A 15,713-nucleotide genomic window follows, 5' to 3' on the forward strand; every position below is an offset into this window, starting at 1 on the left:
TATAGAAGGCTAGGTAGCATGGATTTGTTTAATAAAAAATGGGGCAACTCTTTGGCCTTTTTGGAGGGTTCTTGGGGAGGGGCAGTGGAGGGATATTTGTAGTTTTAAATGTATGATTTTATATTTTTAATCTATTCTTAAGTGTTTCCTCTTGTCTGTTTTTAAATGTATTTATTTTTTAGTATTTGTATGTGTGTATACTTTAATTTTGTGTTAGACCACTGCATATTTGTAGTGGGGGGGGGGGGGTTATAATTTGATTCTGTGTTTATGTTCTGTTTCTTCAATCCTGTTTTATGAATAAAAAAAATGTTAATATCAAAAAAGACTATCACAACAGACGAGTAAAGCATTGATTAGACAATACAAAAAGTGGCTTTAGAATTCAATATATTGTTAATTTCCATATCATTGAACAAGCCTTTCACTTGCCTGCATTCCACAGCAATGCATTTTGCAACTGATTGTCAATCTGTTCCACGCATGCTATTTTTGTTGGTTTTAATACACAAGTCAGACGGACACTTTTGGAGGATCTCAATGTGGTTGCGTACTGTTCATTGGTTTTCAGCATCTTGCGCATAAACGCTGCATTTTTTGGATGGTGTGTCAAGCAAAATGTTGTTTGAAACTTTAAAAAATGCGATTCGAGGTCCCTGCATTCTTCTCTATCCAGCTGTCTTGGAACAGCTGTTGGTTTGTTGCCTGTACAACTATAGTTGCGCTCACCATCCCCTGCTTACTACAACTCACAAAAGCATGAAGGGGGTAAATAAAGCTTGAATTGCTCCATTTGTAGGAAAATTCCTTATAGAGGAATTTACGTACAGTCAAGGTACATGATTATTTTTTTTTACACATAAACATACACACTGTATTATTTACTTTACCCCTACATACACACATTTGTCTCTATCACTTATTCCATCCATCAATTAAAACCACAATGTAACATGAAGTCAACAAGAAGTCATTAAGATGCTTTTCTCTTATGACCTACAAACATAACTAATGTAATGCAATATGTAAAGGTATGTCTCCATCTAAAAGGAACCAGGTCACTTCTGTATGATTAGACATCCAGTCAGAATGTGGTTTGGCTGAGTTTCAAAGCACCAAGAAACATAATGTCTGACCACATCACCATGCATTTACAATTACCCAATACCCTATTGGCTCCTCCTTGCTCTAGCATTATAGCAGTGCTTTGGCTGTATTCAGCAGAGCAGTCAGAACTAATACTGCCAATCTGCAGGGCAGGAAGAGGGATAATAGATGTCATGCTACACATTAATTCTGCCTTTCCCATCCTCTCATTAACATGCAGGACTACTGTATCTAATCCTCTCACCTGCCTCTTAAGAGCACTACCCTCACTGAACGTTTATCGTACAGCTCTGTCTTTTTATTGTCCCTCTCTGTCTCTTTTCTCTCGCTTTTGCCTTCACTCATGGCTGGGCTTTTATCTCAAATTACTCTGAGACAATGAGGCTAATAACTCACTCAAGACAGTTCAGCACAGAAGGCAATGCTAAGTCTTTATATGATTTGAACCAGAGGATTTGCTCGGAGAAAAAAAACAATGGGCCATAACTAAAGTGCCGACCTGAAGCAATACATAATTACAACAAATGAGACAAATGCAGGAAGTGTTACATTTCCAGGCAACACAATTACACTCACTGAGCACTTTATTAGGAATACTATGGTCCTAATAAAGTGCCTGACATGGTCTTCTGCTGTTGTTACCCATCCCCCTCAAGGTTCGTCATGTTGTGCATTCTGAGATGCTAATCTGCTCACTACAATTGTACAGAGTGGTTATCTGAATTACTGTAGCCTTTCTGTCAGCTCGAACCAGTCTGGCAATTCTCTCATCAACAAGGCGATTCTGTCCGCAGAACTGCCGCTCACTGGATGTTTTTCGTTTTTGGCACCATTCTGAGAAAACTCTATAGAGACTGTTATGCGTAAAAATTCCAGAAGATCAGCAGTTAGAGAAATACTCAAACTAGCCTGTCTGGCACCAACAATCATGCCATGGTTGAAATCACTGTCTGGAATCCCATTTTTCCCCCATTTTTTTGATGGTTGATGTGAACATTAACTGACGCTCCTGACCCGTATCTGCATGATTTTATGCATTGCACTGCTGCCACACGATTGGCTGATTAGATAATCACATGAATAAGTAGGTGTACAGGTGTTCCTAATAAGTTAGTAAGTGAGTGCTCTCAGTGAGTGTTAGTACAGTATACTAATGTTTACCTTGAACTTGTATACCTTGAATAAATCGCTCTAGATTAACATTTACATTGTCAGTTAGCAGATGAGACTAACAAATTAAAAACTTAAGCAATAAAATCCAATTTGCCAATAAAATCTGCAGTATCACAATGACAAGTTTCAGGAATAATACTGAGTAGTACTGAAGCAAAGATAATTTCATTTTTTTTATAATGTTTTTAAATTAATTTGGATAAAAGGTTCTGACAAATACATACATGCATAAATTGTCCCCAGAAGTTAGCTAAATCTGACAAAACCTCCCTTTGGGCACATTTAGGAGCTCAACAGTAAGGCCAAATAAATAAAAAAGCAAATAATGGTTATGAACATTGCACTGTAAAAAAAAAAAAAATCCGTAATTTTAACGGTAAAAGACTGTAAAAAAAAAAAAACAAGTAGTTACTATAAAATCTACGTTAACATTTTTTGTAAAAAAGTATGATTTTCCCGTATAATTAACGGTAAAAATTTATACTATGTTTAACAAGAGAGTACATCGGACATTTATTGTTGCCTCGAGCATATGACTGAACCCAAAATTGTGAATTAATAAATCCCCTTTCTGCTGGTCAGAGTGGATTGTGAGGGAGGTTAATACGCTCGGTGACCTATATGAGAGCGGAGTGTTGAGATCCTTTGAAAATTTGGTTCAACATTTTGGGATTCCCAGATCTCAGTTCTTTAGGTATTTACAGCTGCGCCATCTGCTCTGTACTATTTTTGGAAATAGCATACACCCCCCTAAAGCGGCAGATACTCTGGGAGTGGTGATTACTGCTTTTGGAAAAGTGTATTCCAAACACAAAAGTGTATTACTCCCTGCTAATTCATAGTCTGGGGGACGGAGCTTTAACTTCTATCAAGAGATTATGGGAGAAAGATTGAAACTTGGTATTGGAGGAGGGAGTGTGGGCTAGGATTCTAAAAAATGACAAGTCTGTATCTAGAGATGCAAGTGTGCGCCTTATGCAATTTAAGATTTTACATAGATTCTATTGGACCCCCTTTAGATTGTATAGGCTTGGTCTTAAAGACACACCCACCTGCTGGCGATGCCAATCGGAGGATGGGGACACGGCCCATGTTTTTTGGTGTGTTGAGATGCAGGAATTTTGGTTGAAGGTTCAGAGTTTTGTGTGTGACGTGTTGGGCACTCGGGTTTTGTTTTACCCCAGACTCTGTGTTTTGGGCAATGGGGCGGTCATCGATATGGGGATAAACACATAAAAAATTGGGTCCTGACCAGTGTTATGACACGCAGACAGATTGTTTTAAGGGGATGGAAGTCGGCTGGAGCGCCCTCATTTCGGGAGTGGTGCACGGAGATGGGGAGGGTGGCAGCTTTCGAGGAGGTGTCATGTAGAAGGTCAGTTTTTGTTTTGTTTTTGTAAAAACAATGGGATTTTGTTTTACAGTGTACAAAAATGCTGAAAAATAGTCTTTCTTTTAGGAGTAGGATTAGAGGGTGGGAAAAAACTCAAATCCCTGTGGCTGTGAACCCTCTCACAATTGATTTGAACTGTTCTATTATCATCTCTGCAACGGCTGTATAAAAAGAAAAGAAAATGGTACTGTCACTCCGACACTGAGCTGAATGTTTCTAAGCGAGTCAGACATTCTGTCACTCTCCTCACAGATTGTTCCAGGTTCTGAGATCCGTCATTCTGTCAAACATTGAGGGCTGGAAAACCTTAGTGTGCAGTCAACGAGACTTGTCAAAAAATAAAAACTGAAACGTGAAATAATATTTTGAGATGCTGATGTCATTCCTCCTTAGTGTGGATACCAAATTTCTCCAACAGCAGGAGATGCTGTGGGATCACCTCAAAATGTCACATTTATTAGAGTCTGACATAAAGATACAAGTGACATAAAAGTAGGCATACCACTCAAATCTGATTTCAAACAGAACAAACTGGACTTAAAGTGAATAGAAATTTGTACAGATATAATTTGTCTGAGGTGATGAGGGAATGCTCCTAACTGAGTTGAGAGTCAGCATTAAGTTAATAATGATGTTACTGAGTCCACACTTTCGTAATGCAGCATAGACTGTCAAGTGGTAGTCTGCTGTGAAGGCCACCAGTGCCGGCCTGGCTAAAGAACACATAGAGGGAACATATTGGTCTCAAAGGAGTGCTCATGATCACCATCCTAAATTATACAATGACAGAAAATTATCCTACAGTCTTGGACACATGTGAGGCCAAAACAACTGCAAGTCCACATCGAGTGGGCTATTTGGGATAGGTCTGCTGTGAACAACCTCAACAAGTAATTTTCTAAGCAGAGTTATATTTCTGGTCACTATTATGAAAATAAACCAGTAAGCCACAAGAGCAGTACGTAACAGTAATTTTATTGTACAAAAGGTAAAGTGTATTCTTAGGTCAGACACAAAGTGGAATTTCAGAATTTAGAGTCAGAACTTTCAATTTTATTATGTGTCTTTTACAGCAGCTAATGGCCTCACATTCTGATCTCATAAAATGTCTAAAACTCTCTCACCTGAAAACATTCTTCCATGTTCACATGCTGTTACATATAAAAAATAAATTTAAAAAAAAGCATAAAAACACATTATGTACGGTATGAAGAGATCCAGGTCACTTGAGGAACAGTACTGACCGTGAATTGGGTTATGTCCCACTGAAAGTGGGATGGCCCGGTTCAGGGTGGGTCCGACTCCTTGCACCTGCGTGTGCGTATGGTAGTTTTTCTGTTGGACCATGAACTTCTGGATTTTGCTCTGGTGCATCATGGAAACTGGATTCTGTACTCTGCAACAATCAAAAAGTTTAAAAAAGGTCAATTATTACACACATTATTTTATTTTTGTTGTTTTTTTTTTTGTGTGTGCAAATGTTAGTCTCTTTCTGTCGCGCTCTCTTTCTGTTATAATGATTTATATCCACATTGAAATATTCATATACTTTATTTATTCATGTATCCGTATTGTAATTTATGTGGTTTTCACTTTGATTAATTACCCCCTCAAGGCCATATGGAAAACCACAGAAGCCTGAATGCAAAGACATGCTCTTGGTTACATGTAAATGAAACCTGCAATCTCCTGCTACATACAAAACATATCAGCAGTCATATGAATCAAAGTCATTTTTCATTATGAACAGAATTTTTATCACACAGACAGTTAAATGTCAAGAATATTGAAAAAACACACTCATACATACATACATACATACATACAAAGACAAAAAATCACAGTCAAAAATCCATCAAAAACAAAAAAAACATCACAGTGTACCTAAATGCAGTATAATAGAAAGACCTTCTGCCACTTCACAAGATGCATATTATAAATAATCCATACAGACACAGACATATTTGTTTGAAGTTCCATTTCCTATTACTACTACATTAATAGTTAGTAACAGGAACTTTAAACAAATATGGTATACCCTGTTGCAAAAATAAATAAATGATTTTGTCATTCTTTATCATATTTTTACCTTTTCATGTATGTATTAGGGCTGTCAACTGATTAAAATTATAATCAAATTAATAAAATAATATGCTGATAAATTGATCAGATTAATTACATATCAACATTTGCCAAAAAAGGCCCCCAAATAAAAATAATTGAATATATCATAATTAAATGCAATGTGATAAACCAATATCACACAAGCAAAAGTGCTTTATGTTCAGTGAACGTGGAGTGTCGCTGCCATACGTGCTGTCTGAATTATCCTTCGAAGTATTTCAGTCACGTTCAAGTGTTTTGTTGTTTTCTTGCGGAACTCTTATTTTGACACTGACACAAAAACCAGACTCTCCTCCACCAGGTTTAAAGTTGACATCTTCTCTCAACCAGGCAGGCATCAGGTAGGCGCCTTGAGCGTGTTTGATTATTCTGTCTGTCTGGACTCTCAGCTGTGATCGGCACTAATTCTGAAGCTGTTCATTCTCAGCATTTGTGTAGTAGTAATCTGAGCGATCATGGTGTGAAAGACAATTCCAGATGACTTCAAAGAAATTCGTGGACTAACCGACACAGTTTGTCAATGTCAACTCACTCAAAACACACACGAGACAGCCTTTTGTCACCACTTGCTGGTTAAAATATTTAATGTCACAGGGATGAATGAAAATTCGCACATCTACAGTTGCTTCTCATACACATCTGCACTGCTCTTACACGTTAGTTTGGAACGCCACGAACACAAGGGCAGGGATAAAACTGTAAAGTGTCACAGTGCTGATGGTGCCAGCTATCAGCACTCCTGGAATGCCTCTTGTCCAATCAGATTTGAAGACCAGAACTAACTGTTGCAAATTATAATATAATAATTAACATAATTAAAATACATTACATTATTGTGGTAAATTAGTAAAGCATTGATGAGGCAATTCAAAAGGTGTCTTTAGAAGGCAATATTGCTTATTTCCATATCACTAAACAAGGGATGCGCACGAGTACTCGAGTACTCGGACATGGCAGCAATGATCGATCGTGAAAACGATGATCGATAGTGATCACGCATGATGTGACTTTTCACTTAATTCGAAATCCAGTGTCAATTACCTGACAACTAAACACACAAACAAAGAGGGAGCTTATTTTTAATTTTGAGATTGATTACGTTGTGGTTTTGAGGGGTACATTGATTGTCAGAAACGTCTCATAGCAACCAAACTGCTACAACACTGCAATGCTATCGTTACGATAATCAAAAGAGAGTGTAATTAACCGTGTTTTGAACACCTGTCTCTGCAAAACGTTTGCTAAACATGTTTTAATGTCATTTCATGTAAGAACTTTGACTTGTTAATGGATATTATTTAACAAAAGTAAATGTTTGTCACTGACCGTAAACCTCCCTGCCCTGGGTGAAGTAACACGCACCTGCATCTCGACGAAATGGGAGTTGAAGGTTTCTGCACGAGTTTCCAAGTTAGATGTCCAATATAAAGTGTCATTCCGTTGCACTTTCCCCAGTTGAAATGTGGAAATTCAGACTCTCCGAGTTGAATGGAACGCTTCATGAATCACAGCAACAACAATACAGAGCATCGTGGCTTTCCTCACAAGAGCGAACATTTGGGGACACACACACACACAAACACACCAGGAGCGTGTGGCAGTGGACTCAATGCACTGAAGCAACGCATATACAGCAGGCGAGTGTTTCAAACAGCTAGACAGAGCGCAGCTAAATGGAACACAATGCAGCGTCTTCAAACTGAACTTCAGTTTAACACGCATATTAAAAATGCAATGGTTATGGCATCTCCTGTTATTTGAAAATATACGGTTCAAACAGTCACTAAAAAAAAACTGGTGCGTGCATATTATATTATTATTTTATAACAGCCTATAATAATGAATAGACGAATAGACGATACACTGGAACAACAAGTCACAATGCAGCAGCCATAGACATTTGTAAGATATGTTATTATATATACAGTTATGAACATGTTATGAACATGTAATCGCCCCTCGAATACTCGACAAGTACTCCAAGTACGAGTAGACAAAATGACCAAAATGCCCATCCCTACACTAAACAAGCCTATCAGCCTACAGTCTACAGCAATCTATTTTGCAACTGAATTCATCAATCTGTCCATTGTAGACTTATTACAAGGGCTTTTCTAAGGAGGTGTCTATGTACAAAGAGCATCACAATTTGATTGCGTACCATCATAAACACACAATTTTTTGGTTGCTGTGTCAAGTAAAATGTAGTTTGAAACTTCGAAAAACACACCTCGAGACCCCAGCATTCAGAGCTGTAGTCCATCCAGCTGTGTTTGAACGCAAGAATGCACCCCCATCATATTGTGCTGTGTGCTGTCTGCTGTTAGTGTGATCTGTTGCCTGTACAGCTGTAGTTGCTCTTTCTGCCCCCTACTAACTGAAAATCGTAAAAAAATACGAAGGTGGGACTTGAAGCTTGAATTGCTCTGATGGTAGGAAAATTCCTTATTATGGTCCAGGGGCATGAATAATTGCATTATTTTTTTTACGTATTCTTTTTTTATTTAATAAACGCACAGAGTTAAACAGTTAAATTGACAGCCCTAGTATTTCTGCATATTGTATATTTAATTTATCTGAAGAATCCTCTCTAATTTTTATTTTTATTCTTATTTTAATAAGATAATGTATAATTTCTGTATAAATGTTATGACTACACTTTTGTTACCAAAAACAAATCAATTAACAATTATCAGCTGTCAGTGTGGAATTTGTGAATATCTTGTTAATCAGGAGACACAACACATCTCACAGCTGTGAGAAAACGGATGTGAAATGTAATCTTCTTTTCATGTCTATTAGGATGAAGAAAACAGGGATGTGGTTGCTCAGAAGCACAGGAACTTCAGACAGCTGGGAAGCCTCATAAGGCGATGACGCACAGGACTAAATCAGGGTCAGCATCTCAGAATAACAGGACTGACCTCAGATCTGTCTGATGGGATGGGTGTTAATAGAAACAATTGTCCGAAGTTTACCAACCCAATCCAAACTACATCTATAATTCCAATTAAATCATTTTTTTTTTTTTTTTTTGTAAAGCGTCTCAGTCAGAACAGATTCAAAGCAGATTTTTTTTTTTTTTGTCTTTCAGGAAATAAAAACTGTGCAACATTATCAAGAACCAGGTCTGGATACACTTATTTCCACTCAATCCTTTCTAATATACAGTAGCGAATTATGTGATATTCACTTTGTAGTGAGTAGTCAATGACTGAACGTGTTGGCGGTTTTAAACAGAGCATATGCATGAATGCCTAAAATGCCTCCATTGTAGTGCCGATATTATCAGCCGATATTAGCCTTTCACAGATATATCAGTATCTGCGTATATGTTTTCCGATATGCACAGATATTACATTTTTTTTTTTTTTTTTTCAGAACATATAATGCAGAAAACAATGCTTGGGGTGTTTGTCCAGCAGAGTGCGCTCCGACTCCATTGTTTACAGAGCTGAGCTGACGGTTCTGCAGACAGTGCGGAGTTAAGTGGCGTCTTCATGGTAAATTGCTAACTAGTTTGTGAAATACATACTGGAAACTTAATAAACAGTGACAGCATCATTTTCCCTTTTCAATATAACTATTATTACGTTAACCCTGTCCCTGACAACCATGTCACTCATGTTTATCACATCTGTTTGCTATGTTAGCCAGCTATAGTTTATCAGTGCAGTCAGTAACGTAGCAGATTGAAATGTAAACATCAGAGCATCTTTTTGCAGCACAGCAGACAACGGTGCTGTGGTGGATTGTGTCTGTTGAGTGTTGATTTCAGGCTACGTAGTTACCTAGTTAGTGAGGCGCATTTCTGGAAAGTACATAAACAACGTCCGTCTTTTACTCTCCATGACAACAAGCTTTTAGCTAACTAGCTACTTTCATTGCTTGTCAGCTGAGTGGAAGCTAATGATTAAACATGTATTCACCAAACTGTTTTGTTCAGGATTCAACAACACCCCCTTCAACCGAACAATTCCAGTTGTTGCGTTTATAAAATTGTATATTTAAAAGTTTGGTTTTCCACCGTTGAAAGTTTCCCCTGAACTTGTATAGCAGAATACGGTGTAATACCGCTGCCGCTGTTTATCTCTTGATTCGGCAGGTGTAAATGCTTCTTGTTTTACAAACTGCCAATAATTGACTGGCCCCTTATAGCTGTAATTCTTTATTTAAATGGTCAGCAACTGTCTGATGCTGAACATACAGTACTGATGTTTTAAGCTATTTATTGTATTTTTATTTATTCTTTATTTATATGGTCAGCAACTGACTGATACTAAACATGCAGTACTGATTTTTATTTAGCTATAATTTTAATTTATTCTTTATTTAGATGGTCAGCAACTGATGTCTGTTTATTTAGCTATTTATTGTATTTTTATTTATTCTTTATTTTCTCAGTGTTCATTTCTAGAATTTGCTGACCATGTATAATAATAATGTCAAATATTCTTTGATAAAAATATTTAAGAAAGCAGCCTTCTGAGTACCTTTGCATAGTCATATCGGTGCACAGTGCATGAGTGCAAAATTCACATAGAAAAGGTCTGTTTTCATTCCAGCTCAAAAATTAACTATATCATCCATCATATTGGTAATCAGTGAATTTTCCCCCTCTAAAATCGGTATCTCAAAAATCCCATATCGGTCGGGCTCTACTCCATTGCTTATGTTCCCTAGTGATTTCAGCACAAAGGTGATATGCCATGATAGAGAGGTAAAATTTAGGTAAAATTAGCTATACCAATGGATGTAGAAACACCGGATATTGACTACACTGTCTGAACAAACAGATCAGAATTCATTACTTGCAAAATGACAGTGCAGACAGTCAGTCCTACAGATAGGATTTGTAAACCAAATCAGATTTGTTCACGGTGTGAACAAAGGCTTGGACACAAGGATTTGCTTCATATCCACAGCAATCGCACAACAAAGGGAGATGTGTTGACAAAAACTGTCTACAGCTTTTGAATTCTGATGAAGTGTAAAACAATCAAAAGTGTAGTTACAAAAAAATTATCAAACAACACAAAATTATTTACAGCGAGAGTGTAAACAGTGAGTGTTTTTCCACAGCATTCTTTCATCTTGTCTTTCATCTCTCTTTTGATGTGCTCTGAAGAGATCTAATTTTATAATTTATGTTTGTGCTGGTCCTAATGTTATGCAATGTGTTTAAAGAAAAAGTGTAAATATTCTCGCCCTCCAACAGATTCTCACACTCTCTTTCAGACAGCTCTATTTCTGTGCCATGCATGTGTATCAAAAGACAAACAACTTAAAGACCATCAATTGCCTCTGTGTTTATAATAATGGGGTTGAATAACACTGGCATGAACATATAGAGACCTACACACACACAAGAGAAGGTTTTGGCAACTACTAAATATTCTAGTTCGAACTATGGAAAGGGTGAATGCCAACACACTTAGAGACACATACAAGTCAAGCACTGAGCAAGGCCTAATTTAATTTGTCTGGGAAAAGCATTTAATAGCTCACAGCAGTTCAGTCTAAGAGCTTGTCATCCAGACTAGCACACACAGAACCAAACAACTTCACCAGACAATTCATTAACAACACGCAAACGCACAATCTGCCAGCTGCACCCCACAATCCAGATACACCCCAAATACATAAAAGTTGTGTTCCAAAACCTAGTGATCTGCCTCGGTGCCTACTGCCTACATAGGAATCTGTCTTCTAAGGAAGCATCTTTACCATCTTTGAACATCATAAAAAAATTATTTTTAAAGTTCTGTAGGCAGCAACTATGATTGGGTATTGATACAGATAAGATTCCAGTGGTTAGATTAATATCTTCAGAAGTTTTATGATACAGTTGTGCTCAAAAGTTTGCATACCCTTGGAGAATTGGTAATATATGTACCATTTTTAAAGAAAACATGAGTGAGCAGGCAAAACACATTTCTTGTATTTCTTATGGAATTCATTTTCAACTGTAGGTTATAACAGAATGGCACAATCATAAAACAAAACATGGCAACAAAGAAAAAAATGAAATGACCCCTGTTCAAAAGTCTGCATACCCTTAGTTCTTAATACTGTGTATTGCCCCCTTTAGCATCAATGACAGCGTGAAGTCTTTTGTAATAGTTGTCTATGAGGCCCCAAATTCTTGCAGGTGGTATAGCTGCCCATTCGTCTTGGCAAAATGCCTCCAGGTCATGCAAAGTCTTTGGTCGTCTTGCATGAACCACACGTTTGAGATCTCCCCAGAGTGGCTCAATGATATTAAGGTTAGGAGACTATGATGGCTACTCCAGAACCTTCACCTTTTTCTGCTGTAACCACTGGAGGGTCAACTTGGCCTTGTGCTTAGGGTCACTGTCGTGCTGGAAAGTCCAAGAGTGTCCCATGCGCAGCTTTCGTGCAGAAGAATGCAAATTGTCTGCCAGTATTTTCTGATAACATGCTGCATTCATCTTGCCATCAATTTTCCCAAGATTCCCCATGACTTTAGGGCTCACACACCCCCAAAACATCAGTGAGCCACCACCATGCTTCACAGTGGGGATGGTATTCTTTTCACTATAGGCCTTGTTGACCCCTCTCCAAACATAGTGCTTATAGTTGTGACTATAAAGCTCTATTTTGGTCTCGTCACTCCAAATTACAGTGTGCCAGAAGCTGTGAGGCGTGTCAAGGTGTTGTCGGGCATAATGTAACTGGGTTTTTTTGTGGCATTGGCACAAAAAAAGGCTTCTTTCTGGCAACTCGACCGTGCAGCTCATTTTTGTTCAAGTATGGTCATATTGTGCTCCTTGAAACAACCACACCACCTTTGTCCAGAGCAGCCTGTATTTCTCCTGAGGTTACCTGTGGGTTTTTCTTTGTATCCCGAACAATTCTTCTGGCAGTTGTGGCTGAAATCTTTCTTGGTCTACCTGATCTTCGCTTGGTATTAAGAGATACCTGAATTTTCCACTGCTTAATAAGTGATTGAACAGTACTGACTGGCATTTTCAAGGCTTTGGATATCTTTTTATATCCTTTTCCATCTTTATAAAGTTCCATTACCTTGTTAAGCAGGTCTTTTGACAGTCCTTTTCTGCTCCCCATGGCTCAGTATCTAGCCTGCTCAGTGCATCCATGTGAGAGCTAACAAAATCATTGACTATTTATACACAGACACTAATTGCAATTTAAAAAGCCACAGGTGTGGGAAATTAAACTTTAATTGCCATTTAAACCTGTGTGTGTCACCTTGTGTGTCTGTAACAAGGCCAAACATTCAAGGGTATGTAAACTTTTGATCAGGGCCATTTGGGTGATTTCTGTTATCATTATGATTTAACAAGGAGCCAAACAACTATGTGATAATAAATGGCTTCATATGATCACTATCCTTAAATCAAAGACAGTATTTTTGCATGATCAGTCGTATTTTCAAATCAATGCCAAAATTTCACAATTTCTGACAGGGTATGCAAACTTTTGAGCACAACTGTAAGTGTGGGTGAGAACAGATCAATATTTAAGTCCTTTTTCACTACAAATCTCCACTTTCACTTTCACATTTCACTTAAAAAAGGACTTCAATATTGATCTTTTTCTTACCCACACCTATCATGTTGCTTCTGAAGATATGGATTAATCCACTGGAGTCATATTGATTTTATTTGGCCTTTATGTGATTTTTGAAGCTTTAAAGGTCTGGTCACCATTCACTTGCATTGTATGGACCAACAGAGCTAAGATATTCTTCTAAAAATCTTTGTGTTCTGCAGAAGAAAGTCATACACATCTGAGTTGGCATGAGGGTGAGTAAATTATGAGAAATTATTCATTTTTGGGTGAACTATCCCTTTAAAAGCCTGAGTAGGTTTATAATTTTAATGCCAAATAGCACTCATCAACTTCCAAATAAGCTGTATTACCAGGGCTTGTGAGCATAGAGCTCTAGTTTCATGTACCTTTACACAGGAGAACTATATTTTGCATGTGTGTGTCTATTATTGTATTGTGCCTCTCATGTTCCTATGCTAACAGAAATCTTGTAGTTCTTCCTCAACAGGTGCACAAGCTGGCAGCCACAGCAACAGGGAGGACATGACTCTTTTTTTATTCTCTCTCTATTTACTATCTCTATAGCTTCTCGCCTGACAGGTGTCTGGACAGCGTGGGCAGACAGGTCTACTGCACTAAACCTGACGTGATCCATGAATCCATACTCTGATTCAGCGCCAGGCTGCATGCTCAAAACCTAACAACACACAAATCCTGACCAGCCTAGCACCCGTGGATCACTGACAAAGTTCAAACACACACACACACAAACACACACACACACACACACACTCTCAACCCAACTGCATGCACACACATACACACACACACACACACACACTGGAGCCAAACCACATATGCGCACCCACACACTTTCCCAGACCCAGACATGCACAAATACACACAGACACACATATCATTTGTAAATACATTCAAACACACAAGCCCCAACCACACAACCCTCCCTAAAACACACAGACAACTCTAAAAGCTCTCATACACACAATCCCACATGCACACATAAATGAGGACAACGTCTGCAAAAATATCAATCCATTAGACGCAATCCACACCACACTCTCAAGGGAGGGAAAGACACATAGAAGTCTGATGTAAAGCCCAACCAGTCAGAACCACAGCTGAGACAGTCAGCGTGTAAGACTATCCCTGACGAGAACTCTTACTGAAGGGCGAGGGAGTGTGAGATGAACTGTGCATATTTGATGCATGCATAAGAAATACAGCACTCTCGTACATTTGTTTTGAATGTTCAGCAGACAATGAAATAAATCTGTAAATACATGTGTGGCATAATGTAAATCATTGTGAAAAAATGACTGGGGGATTGTGCCCAGAATTGCCCTGTGGTCCAGAATTGTTTTTTCTTTATGTAGCTAATGTATGTTCAGCTTAGACAACTAAGCTCTGTTTAGGCTATAAATGGTTTCCTGCTCAACTGTGGACCACCACTGGACAAACCACTACCACCATAAGGGGTCAATGAACCTTTATGGAGATTGAGCATAGTTGAGGGTCAGAGCTAAGTGCTCTTCAGAGTCAAATTTAGGACAAGCACCATGCCATTAGAGACACACCCTGATGTTGCTTCCACACAAGAGGTTTTGGTATGGATGAGGTTTCAATTAACTTTAAGGTTTAGTCCGTTTGATTTGTGTGAATTATTTGGGTATGCAACCAGTATGCTGACATAAGGTAATGTAAAAAATTTGGACAATACAAGAAAGAAAATATTTGTGACATTTGAAATCTATTTATTATATTTTTTTATTATATGAATCTGTTTATTCTCTGCTTTTGATTTCAAAATGTAAACAGTCAAGCACAAAAAAGCTGGTAAGAATTCCGGGAAAAGAGTTTACATGCAACACAAAATCAGGGTAATGGGCAAAAATCTACATGTGCCGATCAGTTTATACTTAAACAGTTTATGACCATACCTCAATAAAGGAAAACCATTTAAGGCATTTACATGACCTCACACATTGTCGGCATAATCGGTGGAAGGTGTGAAAAGAGGGTTTAGGGTTTGGTTTACATCAGCAATCACCAATTAGTAGACCAGATCTGGACCCAATAATCTATTATAAATTAATATTGATAAATATTATCTTCTTTTTTTTTTTTTTTTTTACTATAAATTCTCCTTCCTGCCCAATTGGTGGCAATATGCACGAAGAATGCGAATCACCAAAAACAAAAAAAGAATGTGAAAGTGAAAGTAGAGATTGACAGTAAAAAAGGACTTAAATATTGATCTGTTTCTCACCCACACTTATTATATCGCTTCTGAAGATATGGATTTAACCATATTGAATTCTTATGAATTACTTTTATCCTGCCTGTATGTGCTCAAGACTTT

General features: G+C 37.9%; 1 protein-coding gene across 2 annotated transcripts in view; it reads right to left on the bottom strand.

The window, feature by feature from the left end:
• The window catches only part of LOC127455548 (latent-transforming growth factor beta-binding protein 1-like), a 180,663-nt gene that overhangs the window by 118,295 nt on the left and 46,655 nt on the right, over positions 1–15,713 (bottom strand). For both annotated transcript variants that reach the window (XM_051723536.1, XM_051723537.1), the window contains exon 4: positions 4,918–5,069. In XM_051723536.1, the coding sequence (XP_051579496.1) occupies positions 4,918–5,069 (152 nt within the window). The remainder of the gene's footprint in view (positions 1–4,917; positions 5,070–15,713) is intronic.

The sequence above is a fragment of the Myxocyprinus asiaticus genome, chromosome 17 (genome assembly GCF_019703515.2).
Source record: "Myxocyprinus asiaticus isolate MX2 ecotype Aquarium Trade chromosome 17, UBuf_Myxa_2, whole genome shotgun sequence".
Classification (NCBI taxonomy): Eukaryota; Metazoa; Chordata; class Actinopteri; order Cypriniformes; family Catostomidae; genus Myxocyprinus; species Myxocyprinus asiaticus.